At 32.9% G+C, this 13,722-nt stretch overlaps 2 protein-coding genes across 8 annotated transcripts in view; one reads left to right on the top strand and one right to left on the bottom strand.

Moving 5' to 3' along the window:
- LOC108134983 (zwei Ig domain protein zig-8) overlaps positions 1-13,722 on the top strand; it is a 75,763-nt gene that overhangs the window by 33,783 nt on the left and 28,258 nt on the right. The window contains exon 1 of one of the 7 annotated variants that reach the window (XM_041708102.1): positions 2,340-2,421. The exons of the other annotated variants lie outside the window; for them this stretch is intronic. Coding sequence (XP_041564036.1) covers positions 2,368-2,421 — 54 coding nt within the window. The 5' untranslated portion in view covers positions 2,340-2,367. Of the gene's footprint in view, positions 1-2,339; positions 2,422-13,722 lie in introns of those variants that run through there. 7 annotated transcript variants of the gene reach the window in all.
- LOC121467084 lies at positions 1,559-5,972 on the bottom strand. The gene is made up of 2 exons (XM_041708128.1): positions 4,568-5,972; positions 1,559-4,490 (listed from the first exon to the last, which is right to left on the bottom strand). The coding sequence occupies exon 1, from the start codon at positions 5,631-5,633 to the stop codon at positions 4,572-4,574; it is 1,062 nt and encodes a 353-aa protein (XP_041564062.1). The 5' UTR covers positions 5,634-5,972; the 3' UTR covers positions 1,559-4,490; positions 4,568-4,571.

Raw genomic sequence — 13,722 nt, 5'->3', positions numbered from 1 at the left:
CAGATATTTCAAATTTGGAAACAATTTTTACACACAATTAAAAGGAATGACTATGGGATCGCCAGCCTCGCCGGTTATTGCAGATATTGTAATGGAAACTCTCCTGGACAACACGTTAGAAAAACTAAGACGACCTTCAAGATTACTGACCAAATACGTAACATAGATGACCTGTTCGCAATCATTTAAGAGGATGACATTAAAACTACACTGACCATGCTCAACTTTTTCGCCAATAATATAAAATTTACAATAGAACCAGAGGAAAACAATCAATTAGCTTATTTGGACTCAGTAATAATTAGACGTGGAAACCGATTAAAATTAAAATGGTATAAGAAACCAATTGAGTCCGGACGAATCATCAACTTTAACTTCAAACACCCAAAACAATAAATCGGACTTCAAAGCTAGACACCATACGAACGCGCAAAAAACAGCACTCATGTCCCACTGTGCCAAGAATAATCACTCTCCGAACTTCGAAGAGGCGAGTATCTTATCACAAGAACAACACTATGCCAAACGATTCACCATAGAAATGCCACATATCATAAAAACACCTACAGACATACGGATGAACTAAAAAACGGACAATGACAATTGCGCTCATTTATATAGACATTTACTAGGGAAAGAAAAATTAGTTAACAACTCCACGTCACCGGACGCAGACGTATAAGTTATATATATGTCAAATGTAAATTGTTTTCTGTTTGTTAAGAATATTAAAATCGTTGTAATTATTTTATAGTTGTCCTGAAGACGGTTGCCGAAGAGCATCTGAAATATATTGACAAATAACCAAAATTAAAAAAAAATGGTGTTATTTTTTCAACATCCTAACCTCGAGCCGGCTAACAATTATTACAATTAACATTATTAATATAGTAAATGTATATTTACACTCAAACAATTTTTTTTCTAAGACATAAAAATTCGCCTTTGATTTTAGATAATCGCCCACGATTTAGATTTATATGCGATTTTATCTATATTACAGAAAGAAGGTTTTTAAATATAGGACGAAATTGTTCAAAAACATAGAATTTATTTTCTATATTTTAGAAAAAAAGTTTCTAAAAAAATACCCTTAACCCTGAAGGGTTGGTGGGGAGTGAGCTAAAATCTATTTGAATATCTGTATCTGTTATTTTATAATATATTAAGTTTTTTATGTGCCCACCCTCTTGCACCCGCTCTCTGTAATTGGAAAATAACAAAGGAAATTTTAATGTTGTTGACGCAGGTTTATATTATTTATTTCAATTCTTGAGTTTTTTATTTTATTTAATTTCTGTTCAGCTTAGCTTTTTCACGTCTGCTTCCAATTGTCTCTCTCAATTCAAGTGTAACCCTATTCTGATCTTCACATAGTCCTTACTACTTATTCTACATTATTGGAACATCGGAATGGAACATAAGTGTTATTATTATTATTAAATTATTAAATAGTCACATCTTATATCCACTTGATCTATACAGCTTCCAATATACTGCTAACAGCTCGGCCATCCTGACATTAGATCGTCCTCGATCGTGGGTTTCTAATATTATAAAAGTTTTTCTTAATATTATATGTTTTAGTTAGTAATAATTTTGACTAGTTATGATATATAATTAAATTAATTTAGCATATATTAGGAGTTAATTTCACACTGATTACGTCAATCTGCCTATTTTCGTATCCGACATGCTTCTACAATTCCTTCATAGGGAATTTGACTAATTTGACAATTTTCAATATCACTTATGACATATCTATCGTTTGGCAATATCTTTTTAACGATATATGGTCCTTTGTACTTTGGTACAAACTTTTTGTTTGTACCAATTGTGGTGTCAATGTTTCGCATTACAACAAAATCGCCTTCCTCAAATTCTATATGGTCTTTATGATTCTTCTGAAAATATTCTTTGCTCCTTTTCTGGCACTGTTCTATTGTATCTGAAGAATTCTTACGCACATTTTCTAAATCACTCTGTGGTATATCATTTCTATCATCTAAGTATTCTGTTAATGCGTCAATATTGCAACCTCTCTGCTGAACTCCAAATAATAATACTGAGGGTAATTCCTTTGTAGTTGAATGCATTGAATTATTAATGGCATATTCGGCCCTATCTAAAAGTTTGCTCCAGTCTTCATGCTTAGTTGGTTCAGTTATCTTGGCCAGCATCGCTTTTATTGTCCTATTTACTCTCTCCACCTGTCCGTTCGCTTGAGGTGACGCAGTTGCTACCTTAACGTGTTCGATATTATTTTCTAATAAAAATTTGGCAAATTCTAATGACGTAAAACATGTACCTCTATCACTTACAACTCTACGTGGTCGACTATAGTATTGAAAATATTTCGAAAAACACATGTTGAATTCTTTTGTACTCGTTGAATTCACTGGATACAACTTAACAAATTTGGTAAATCCATCAATAATTACTAGCAAATGTTTCTTTTTCGATATAACTGAAGGTAAAGGTCCAAAATGGTCTATGTGTAATGTATCAAACGGAATTGGTCGCTTAGGTATATTATGAAGTGTTCGATTATTCGCATGTGTGGGTACCGTAAACATGATACACTTTAAGCAATTTCCAATAAATGCATCTATTTTAGCTTTCATGTTCGGAAACCAATAGGTTCTCATTATTTCTTTTAAGCACTTCTCGGAACCTAAATGACATAAATTTTCATGAACCCTCCTAATTATATGGGATTCCATTTCAGCTGGTACATATAGCAATTCAATATCATTCTCACCTAATCTATAAACAATTCCATCGCTTAATATAAAGTTCTTCACACTTCGTTGTTCTAATTGTTCTTTCAATTTCACTATAATACTATCTCTATTTTGCGTTATCTGAAGCTGAAGGTTGATGTCGTCACTGTCAATTACTGAAACTATTTGATCTTTGTTGTCACTATTTTGGATATTCACTACTGGTTCATATTCAAAACTCTCATTTAAGGCTGAAGGGTATCTACTTAATGAATCAACATGAGTCATATATTTTCCACTACGATGCTTAAGGGTATAATTGTAATTAGCCAATTCTAAAGCCCATCTGGCAATGCTCGAGTTAAGGCGTTCTATCCCTAGGCACAAAACTACTGCATTACAATCTGTTGCTATGTTAAACGGAATTCCTTCTAAATATATTCTGAATTTTCGTAATGAATAAACTACAGCTAATGTTTCCAATTTAAAGCTTTCATATCTAGCTTCTAGTTTTGTTGCTCTTTGTGAAAAATAGGCTATTGGGTGAAACTTATTATCATCCTGCTTTTGCAACAAAATTCCTCCAAATCCCTCGCAACTTGCGTCGCAATGCAATTCAGTCTCTCGATTTGGGTTGTACAAGGATAATATGGGAGATGAAATTAATTTGTCACGAAGATATTCAAAAGTTTTTATACAATCCTCACTAAGTTCATACTTAACACCTGCTTCTGTGAGCTCTTGCAATGGCTTTGCTATTTTTGAGTATGCCGGAATAAACCTCCTAAAGTAAGAAAATAGTCCTAAACATTTCTGCATTCCATGGCGATCTTTTGGTATCGGAAGATGTTTAATAGTTGATGTGTGCTCATAATTCGGACTTATTCCTTTTTCACTCAGTGTATACCCTAAAAATTCAATGCTTTTGTAAGCGAACTGGCACTTATTTATTTTAATTTCCAATCGGTGGTACTCTGCTAAAATTCGTAATACTCTTCCTACAATCTTAAAATGTTCGTTCAATGTTTTCGAGCCTATAGCAATATCGTCTATATAAACTACTACATTTCCTTCGCGAATCAAAGGTTGCAAATACCTCATCAATTTTTGAATCTACTTCTTTCTTCTCCTGATACGAAAGTCTTCTTGGTACAGTGCGTACCGGTTCTTCAGACTTAAGTCTTAGCCTCATTTCATAACTATGTTGGATCGCTGGGATGTTAGATAAATATAAGTAATTCAATCTTATTATTTCACTGAGTTCGCTTCGATCTTCATCACTTAACTTCGGGTCAATGTCAAAACTTTCATCATCCTGAAATACATCAATACTATATATATACGGAATGCTGTCGTCACTAACTATTTCATTTTCTATACACAACTCTTCAAAATCTCTACTGCTTTCTAAATGGTCACTGTCTCTATATGTTTCACTATTCTGAAGTCAATACTCACTATTTTCAATGGTTCACTATCCTTAAATAAATTCACTTCTACAATTTCTTTTACCTTATCCTTAGAAATCAATTTTATTCCAAATTTCTCAAAAAAAACTTACGGCCTAACAGAACATTAGTTGAAACATAATTATTGGGTACAACAAAAAATGAAATTTCTTCTTCTATGTTTTGAAAAACGAGCCTGACAAAAAATTTTCCGAATGTTTTAATTTTAAATCCATTAACTCCATAGTAATTCGTCGGGACCAGTATATCGCAAAAGTTTTTATAAGGAATCGCAGAGTGCTGAATTAAATTAATGGCGCTTCCCGTATCGAACATGGCAGACAGAAGAGTTACGTTAGGCTTATGTTGGCAATCAGTGTAAAAATATACTCCTACCTGGTTAAAAATCGGAATAATAAATATTAGGCTCCTCTTCGTCATCTCGTATCGGCTGGTTGTTGGCTGCTCCCACCACTTTAGGATCACTTGCTGGCTTCTGCTGACAATCCTTTAGCATATGTTGGAGGGATCCACAACGGAAACAAGATCCCTTCTCGCGTTTCGGCGCAGTGCACGACGAAGCGTAGTGCCCATAAGCAGAGCAATTGTAGCACCGGACTGTTTTCCGATCTCCTCCAGCATTTTCCATGCGCTTAGGAAAATTGTGTGACTTCTTCCTTAGATTGCCATACTTCCAAGCCAATTCCTTCAACTGTGCGATTGTTGTTGCTGTGTACAATATAGCGATATTGGCTGAACGATCGCGAAAACCATCAATGACGAACTGCACTGTCAATTTTTCGTCAATATTTGCACGCATAGCAATTTCCTCCATCAGAAGTATGTATCCCATAACGGTGTTCTTCGCGGGGTTGAACATGGTTTCCTTAAGTAGCAATACAATATCAGCAGTTGAGCTTCCACAACCGAATGTTTTTATGAAATTTGTCTTAAATTCGTCGTAAGTGTTCGATCGATCAACACTCACAAACAAGTCGGCATCTGTACCCGATTTTATCAACATTCGTACGCAGCGCAGTTGAAAATTTGTACATGTGTTGATATCTCTGCAGACTCTCTCAAAATTCAAAATCCACTTAAGGGCTTCCTCATTTTCAGTGGCAGAAAACGGGCTCACGAGGTGCTTCACCATTTGGAGGTCATCTGTCGTTTTGTCGACGTTTTTCATCAACCCGGCTAATAATTTCTTCTTCTCAGCAACCCTTATGGCGGCGTCAAGCAGTGCTTCTTCTTCTTCCAATGTCTGGATGCCTTCGGTAGCGGCTCCTTGGCTTAATACTTCCATTTTGGAGTTCTCCTCCTCCAATATGCTTTCTGGAATTTCAGCCACTTCTTGGTATCCAGCATCCAAAGCAAGCTTGCGCAATTGCCTTAAAGTTGCACTTGCAGGGAACTCGATTTCGTTGGCTTGTAGCCACTCACCAATTTGTGTCTTGTCCATTTCAGAATGGCGTCGTAATTATAAAAGCGGAAAAAAATGTGTGCTCTCAGGTATGGCTATGTAGGCGAATGTATTAATGGGACTATCCCACTTCTGAAGTTGTTGACGCAGGTTTATATTATTTATTTCAATTTTGGAGTTTTTTATTTTATTTAATTTCTGTTCAGCTTAGCTTTTTCACGTCTGCTTCCAATTGTCTCTCTCAATTCAAGTGTTACCTATTCTGATCTTCACATAGTCCTTACTACTTATTCTAAATTATTGGAACATCGGAATGGAACATACGTGTTATTATTATTAAATTATTAAATAGTCACATCTTATATCCACTTGATCTATACAGCTTCCAATAATACTGCTAACAATGTTATGACAGGAAAGGGAAAAACAAACCTTCTTCTTTTTTGGGCCAAGATGTCTCAACCGGGATTTGAACTAGGATCTTAGGATTCGTAGACGCATAAGCCGGTTGCGCCACAGTGTCATCACATTCAACTTTGCGCAAATTCCGTATAAGAATTCAAAGAGAACAAGAAAGGAAGCAAACTTCGGCAAGCCAAAGTTCATATACCCTTGCAGCTATTTCAAAAACTAAATACTCTTGAAAACGTTAAAATTATGATTTACTTACGTGTATGTTTAAAAACATTGAAACTATGATGATTTGAACAATCGTATAGCTGTCATAGGAACTATCAAATAATTAAGCTGCAAATCATCATAGCTTCAATGTTTTTAAACATACACGCAAGTAAATCATAATTTAAACGTTTTAAAGAGTATTTAGTTTTTTGAAATAGCTGCACACACAGGATAGACGGACGGCAGACGGACATGGTTAGATAGACTCTCCTAGTGATGCTGATCAAGAATACATATACTTTATAGGGTCGGAGATGACTCCTTCACTGCGTTCCAAACTTCTGACTGAAATTATAATACCCTCTGCAAGGGTATAAAAATATGCAATAAAATTGCTTTTGTAACTAGTCAGCCGAGTAACAAATAAATAACAGAACAATTCCAGAACAAGAGGATTTGAACTGAGGTCCAGAATAGCTACGCAATGTTTGATGTTCCAAGACATTAACCCCCTAGGCTAAACATTTGAGAAAATTCTTTTCTAATTATAAGGGTATTTTTCTTAATTTTAGCATTAATAATAGAAACTGTTAAAAAAAAATATCGTATTTTAGAAAGTAGATTTCAATATATGTACAAATTTATCTAAACTTAAACTCGTTTTTCTCCATTTTAAAAGAGGCTAGTGAATTTATTTTCAATTTTAGTATTTATAAATATAGAAAATCCGGAAAATGCAGCTTAGAAAAAACGCCTTAAATTTAAGAAAATTGAAAATAATTCCTATAGTTTAACAAATATTTTCTCAAAATTCTTTTTTTATAAAATTTTTTAAGACACAAAAAAAATTTTTTTTTTTTTTATGCATTTTTTTAACGTAGGAACAATTTTTTTTCTATATGTAAGAAACAAAGTTTTCTTCTGCCCGTTACATACTTTTCAACAAATACAATATTCGCTTTTACTCTACAAGTAACGGGTATATAAATACAGTCGAACTCCGTTGCCTCTAACTTCGCTAACTCGAATTTCGATTGCTCAAACAAAAAAATGTATCTCCTAAAATCGAACTTCCATAACTTGATTTTTTCGAAAGCTGGCGGGTGTCAAGGAAATGATTATGTTTGATTATATGGGGAGGGAGGGTGTCTTGGACAATGATTACGTTATCATTTTATAAAGAGTTTTTTTCTTAAAAGCAATTATTCAAAAATTTATTTCGCGGCAATTACACCGCCAATATGTTCCGAATGCAACCCTATATTGAAGTCGATATACATACATCGAAAACTTGATTTCTTAATATATGGACAGCCCATTAAAAATGTTGACTTTTATGCCGTGAGCTCGGAAAACATAACACAAAATAAATCATAGATACACGTATAGTAGCCCATTTCTAAATATAAATCTCTGAAACTTTTTGGTTTGCTAATGGTATTTCAAGTTATGGAAGTTTATTCAAATAGCTGATATTTCTGATATTTCACCTAAACTGTAATTGAAGTTTTTTATTTTTTTGGGAAACACGAAAACAAACTAAATATTATAGTTATTCGACATGCAACAACTTGTTGTATACGTAGTTAAGAATCGTAACCTTAGTTAAGAATCGTATATGGGCATTTTCAGGAAAAATTCAACTGCTTAAATTAAAATTTGGGCGAAAATTGTTGTCGTTGTGTACATTATTACATTTGCTTCCAATCTTGATTGTTCCATTAAGATTATGGCATTGAAACAGGAGCAACACCAATTTGCCTCAGACACATTTTGTTGAATTTTTGTTAAATTTGGCCTATTTAAACGTTTTATTTTTAATTTTCAATTTTTTTTTTTAAAGTTAAAGTATTTCTAGTTAAATGAAACCTAGAATTGGTAAATACCAAGAATACCTTTATTCAGATTTGGTCAAAAATACATTAAAGTTTGAGAATTTTTTTTTAATATTGAAATGACATAGGAATATACTGTTTTATTTGTAAATCTATCTAAATTCAAAAAAAACAAAAAACAAAAAAACAAAAAATCATTTGAAAAAAAAATTTTTTTTCGAGTAAATTACGTTAAAAGCTATACAAGAATATTCTTATTTGACAAGTTATAACGAGAAATCATGCGAAAATGGAATAATACGAGATATATGTATCATAGCGAAAAATCCTTCAACACACATTCCACGCATAAAAAAAGTCAATTTTTCAAAAAATGTGAAGAAAGGTCCCCTTAATAGTCATCAAAAAAGGAAATAATATCTAAAACAAGAAAAGAAGCTAACTTCGGCAAGCTGAAGTTTATATACCCTTGCAGCTAACAAAAATGCGAATTATTTGAGTACTAGTTAAAAACCAAGAAAGCTATAATGATTTATTGACATGGCTAGATCAACGCTCGTCGTGATGCTGGTCAAGAACGTATATATTTTACAGGGTCGGAAATAAAACACGCTGCACGCTGCCTGTGTGGGCAACAAGCGTAGTGCCCATAAGCAGAGCAATTGTAGCACCGGACTGTTTTCCGATCTCCTCCAGCATTTTCCATGCGCTTAGGAAAATTGTGTGACTTCTTCCTTAGATTGCCATACTTCCAAGCCAATTCCTTCAACTGTGCGATTGTTGTTGCTGTGTACAATATAGCGATATTGGCTGAACGATCGCGAAAACCATCAATGACGAACTGCACTGTCAATTTTTCGTCAATATTTGCACGCATAGCAATTTCCTCCATCAGAAGTATGTATCCCATAACGGTGTTCTTCGCGGGGTTGAACATGGTTTCCTTAAGTAGCAATACAATATCAGCAGTTGAGCTTCCACAACCGAATGTTTTTATGAAATTTGTCTTAAATTCGTCGTAAGTGTTCGATCGATCAACACTCACAAACAAGTCGGCATCTGTACCCGATTTTATCAACATTCGTACGCAGCGCAGTTGAAAATTTGTACATGTGTTGATATCTCTGCAGACTCTCTCAAAATTCAAAATCCACTTAAGGGCTTCCTCATTTTCAGTGGCAGAAAACGGGCTCACGAGGTGCTTCACCATTTGGAGGTCATCTGTCGTTTTGTCGACGTTTTTCATCAATCCGGCTAATAATTTCTTCTTCTCAGCAACCCTTATGGCGGCGTCAAGCAGTGCTTCTTCTTCTTCCAATGTCTGGATGCCTTCGGTAGCGGCTCCTTGGCTTAATACTTCCATTTTGGAGTTCTCCTCCTCCAATATGCTTTCTGGAATTTCAGCCACTTCTTGGTATCCAGCATCCAAAGCAAGCTTGCGCAATTGCCTTAAAGTTGCACTTGCAGGGAACTCGATTTCGTTGGCTTGTAGCCACTCACCAATTTGTGTCTTGTCCATTTCAGAATGGCGTCGTAATTATAAAAGCGGAAAAAAATGTGTGCTCTCAGGTATGGCTATGTAGGCGAATGTATTAATGGGACTATCCCACTTCTGAAGTTGTTGACGCAGGTTTATATTATTTATTTCAATTTTGGAGTTTTTTATTTTATTTAATTTCTGTTCAGCTTAGCTTTTTCACGTCTGCTTCCAATTGTCTCTCTCAATTCAAGTGTTACCTATTCTGATCTTCACATAGTCCTTACTACTTATTCTAAATTATTGGAACATCGGAATGGAACATACGTGTTATTATTATTAAATTATTAAATAGTCACATCTTATATCCACTTGATCTATACAGCTTCCAATAATACTGCTAACAATGTTATGACAGGAAAGGGAAAAACAAACCTTCTTCTTTTTTGGGCCAAGATGTCTCAACCGGGATTTGAACTAGGATCTTAGGATTCGTAGACGCATAAGCCGGTTGCGCCACAGTGTCATCACATTCAACTTTGCGCAAATTCCGTATAAGAATTCAAAGAGAACAAGAAAGGAAGCAAACTTCGGCAAGCCAAAGTTCATATACCCTTGCAGCTATTTCAAAAACTAAATACTCTTGAAAACGTTAAAATTATGATTTACTTACGTGTATGTTTAAAAACATTGAAACTATGATGATTTGAACAATCGTATAGCTGTCATAGGAACTATCAAATAATTAAGCTGCAAATCATCATAGCTTCAATGTTTTTAAACATACACGCAAGTAAATCATAATTTAAACGTTTTAAAGAGTATTTAGTTTTTGAAATAGCTGCACACACAGGATAGACGGACGGCAGACGGACATGGTTAGATAGACTCTCCTAGTGATGCTGATCAAGAATACATATACTTTATAGGGTCGGAGATGACTCCTTCACTGCGTTCCAAACTTCTGACTGAAATTATAATACCCTCTGCAAGGGTATAAAAATATGCAATAAAATTGCTTTTGTAACTAGTCAGCCGAGTAACAAATAAATAACAGAACAATTCCAGAACAAGAGGATTTGAACTGAGGTCCAGAATAGCTACGCAATGTTTGATGTTCCAAGACATTAACCCCCTAGGCTAAACATTTGAGAAAATTCTTTTCTAATTATAAGGGTATTTTTCTTAATTTTAGCATTAATAATAGAAACTGTTAAAAAAAAATATCGTATTTTAGAAAGTAGATTTCAATATATGTACAAATTTATCTAAACTTAAACTCGTTTTTCTCCATTTTAAAAGAGGCTAGTGAATTTATTTTCAATTTTAGTATTTATAAATATAGAAAATCCGGAAAATGCAGCTTAGAAAAAACGCCTTAAATTTAAGAAAATTGAAAATAATTCCTATAGTTTAACAAATATTTTCTCAAAATTCTTTTTTTATAAAAATTTTTTAAGACACAAAAAAAATTTTTTTTTTTTTTTATGCATTTTTTTAACGTAGGAACAATTTTTTTTCTATATGTAAGAAACAAAGTTTTCTTCTGCCCGTTACATACTTTTCAACAAATACAATATTCGCTTTTACTCTACAAGTAACGGGTATATAAATACAGTCGAACTCCGTTGCCTCTAACTTCGCTAACTCGAATTTCGATTGCTCAAACAAAAAAATGTATCTCCTAAAATCGAACTTCCATAACTCGATTTTTTCGAAAGCTGGCGGGTGTCAAGGAAATGATTATGTTTGATTATATGGGGAGGGAGGGTGTCTTGGACAATGATTACGTTATCATTTTATAAAGAGTTTTTTTCTTAAAAGCAATTATTCAAAAATTTATTTCGCGGCAATTACACCGCCAATATGTTCCGAATGCAACCCTATATTGAAGTCGATATACATACATCGAAAACTTGATTTCTTAATATATGGACAGCCCATTAAAAATGTTGACTTTTATGCCGTGAGCTCGGAAAACATAACACAAAATAAATCATAGATACACGTATAGTAGCCCATTTCTAAATATAAATCTCTGAAACTTTTTGGTTTGCTAATGGTATTTCAAGTTATGGAAGTTTATTCAAATAGCTGATATTTCTGATATTTCACCTAAACTGTAATTGAAGTTTTTTATTTTTTTGGGAAACACGAAAACAAACTAAATATTATAGTTATTCGACATGCAACAACTTGTTGTATACGTAGTTAAGAATCGTAACCTTAGTTAAGAATCGTATATGGGCATTTTCAGGAAAAATTCAACTGCTTAAATTAAAATTTGGGCGAAAATTGTTGTCGTTGTGTACATTATTACATTTGCTTCCAATCTTGATTGTTCCATTAAGATTATGGCATTGAAACAGGAGCAACACCAATTTGCCTCAGACACATTTTGTTGAATTTTTGTTAAATTTGGCCTATTTAAACGTTTTATTTTTAATTTTCAATTTTTTTTTTTAAAGTTAAAGTATTTCTAGTTAAATGAAACCTAGAATTGGTAAATACCAAGAATACCTTTATTCAGATTTGGTCAAAAATACATTAAAGTTTGAGAATTTTTTTTTAATATTGAAATGACATAGGAATATACTGTTTTATTTGTAAATCTATCTAAATTCAAAAAAAAAAAAAAAAAAAAAACAAAAAATCATTTGAAAAAAAAATTTTTTTTCGAGTAAATTACGTTAAAAGCTATACAAGAATATTCTTATTTGACAAGTTATAACGAGAAATCATGCGAAAATGGAATAATACGAGATATATGTATCATAGCGAAAAATCCTTCAACACACATTCCACGCATAAAAAAAGTCAATTTTTCAAAAAATGTGAAGAAAGGTCCCCTTAATAGTCATCAAAAAAGGAAATAATATCTAAAACAAGAAAAGAAGCTAACTTCGGCAAGCTGAAGTTTATATACCCTTGCAGCTAACAAAAATGCGAATTATTTGAGTACTAGTTAAAAACCAAGAAAGCTATAATGATTTATTGACATGGCTAGATCAACGCTCGTCGTGATGCTGGTCAAGAACGTATATATTTTACAGGGTCGGAAATAAAACACGCTGCACGCTGCCTGTGTGGGCAACAAGGTTACATTATTTGGTGCAGCCGAGTGAGAGCAAATTTAAATATAATTATTTAGTCGAAAATTAAATCATTTTTCGTCACCAAATTTGATATCCAAAATATTGTAAGGTGTGTTTTTGTTTGATATAATTTAGGAAAATAAAGAAAATGTTTTATTTAAAAAAAATTTCTACTTGCTGACACTTACTTTCTTACTCATTGACACTTATTTATAATATCAAAATATAGCCCAAAACTCTGAAAATGCCCATATTTGCTTAATACAATTTTTAGAAAACACATGTTATGTCGTTTTTAAATATTTTTACAATATCATTACCAAATAAAAATATATATGTATACAAATATATATTGCATTATCTGCTTCTAAAATTTTTAGGTTTTTCACATATTTGTTCGATAAGTCAAAATTTTTTTTTTTAAATGGTCAAAGATCGCTTTGTTTTAATTTATCGTTAATAAAAGGGCATGCTATTCGATTAAAAGAAGTTTGAGACTGTTACAAAAAAAAGGTACAAATCGACTGCAAACACACCCACCCGTGTATAGCTTGAGCTTAAAGATGAGTTAATATTACTTATAACTATTGGACTGAAAATCTCTTGATTACAATATTGTAATCCGTTGCTTCCATTTATAATCTTTTGTGAGGTTGACTTAATTGATGGTTGATTGATATTGATTGATATGATATTAATATTTCGATTTATATGGCATGCGAGGTAATTTTTTCTTATTAATTTCCACTTTTCAGTATTGGACTTAGCCAAACCTGAGATTAAATCTTGGGCAATATTGGTATAATGTTCAATACATGCTGGAGACACATTTGTTTCGCTTATGCTTTTTAAAATATTGTTCAGCTTAAAAAATATATAGCTTTCCAGTTCGATTCGTGTTTTGTCATAAATTGTAAAATTTGAATAAATATTGGCCTTAATATGACCTTTCTGTTTACCCAAATATAAGGATAAATTTAACATCTTGATGTTTTCTTCAAATTCGGAATTTTTTGTTGAATTTACCTTTTGCAAAATATACTTTTTTTTAAGATCCTTAAGTCTTTTGTTGATTTTGTTCAGCACATTCAAGTCTAAAG

This window comes from Drosophila elegans, unplaced genomic scaffold (genome assembly GCF_018152505.1).
Source record: "Drosophila elegans isolate 14027-0461.03 unplaced genomic scaffold, ASM1815250v1 contig_119, whole genome shotgun sequence".
Lineage (NCBI taxonomy): Eukaryota > Metazoa > Arthropoda > Insecta > Diptera > Drosophilidae > Drosophila > Drosophila elegans.
Note: the sequence above shows the minus strand (reverse complement) of the source record. Positions and strands in the feature narration are given on the sequence as shown.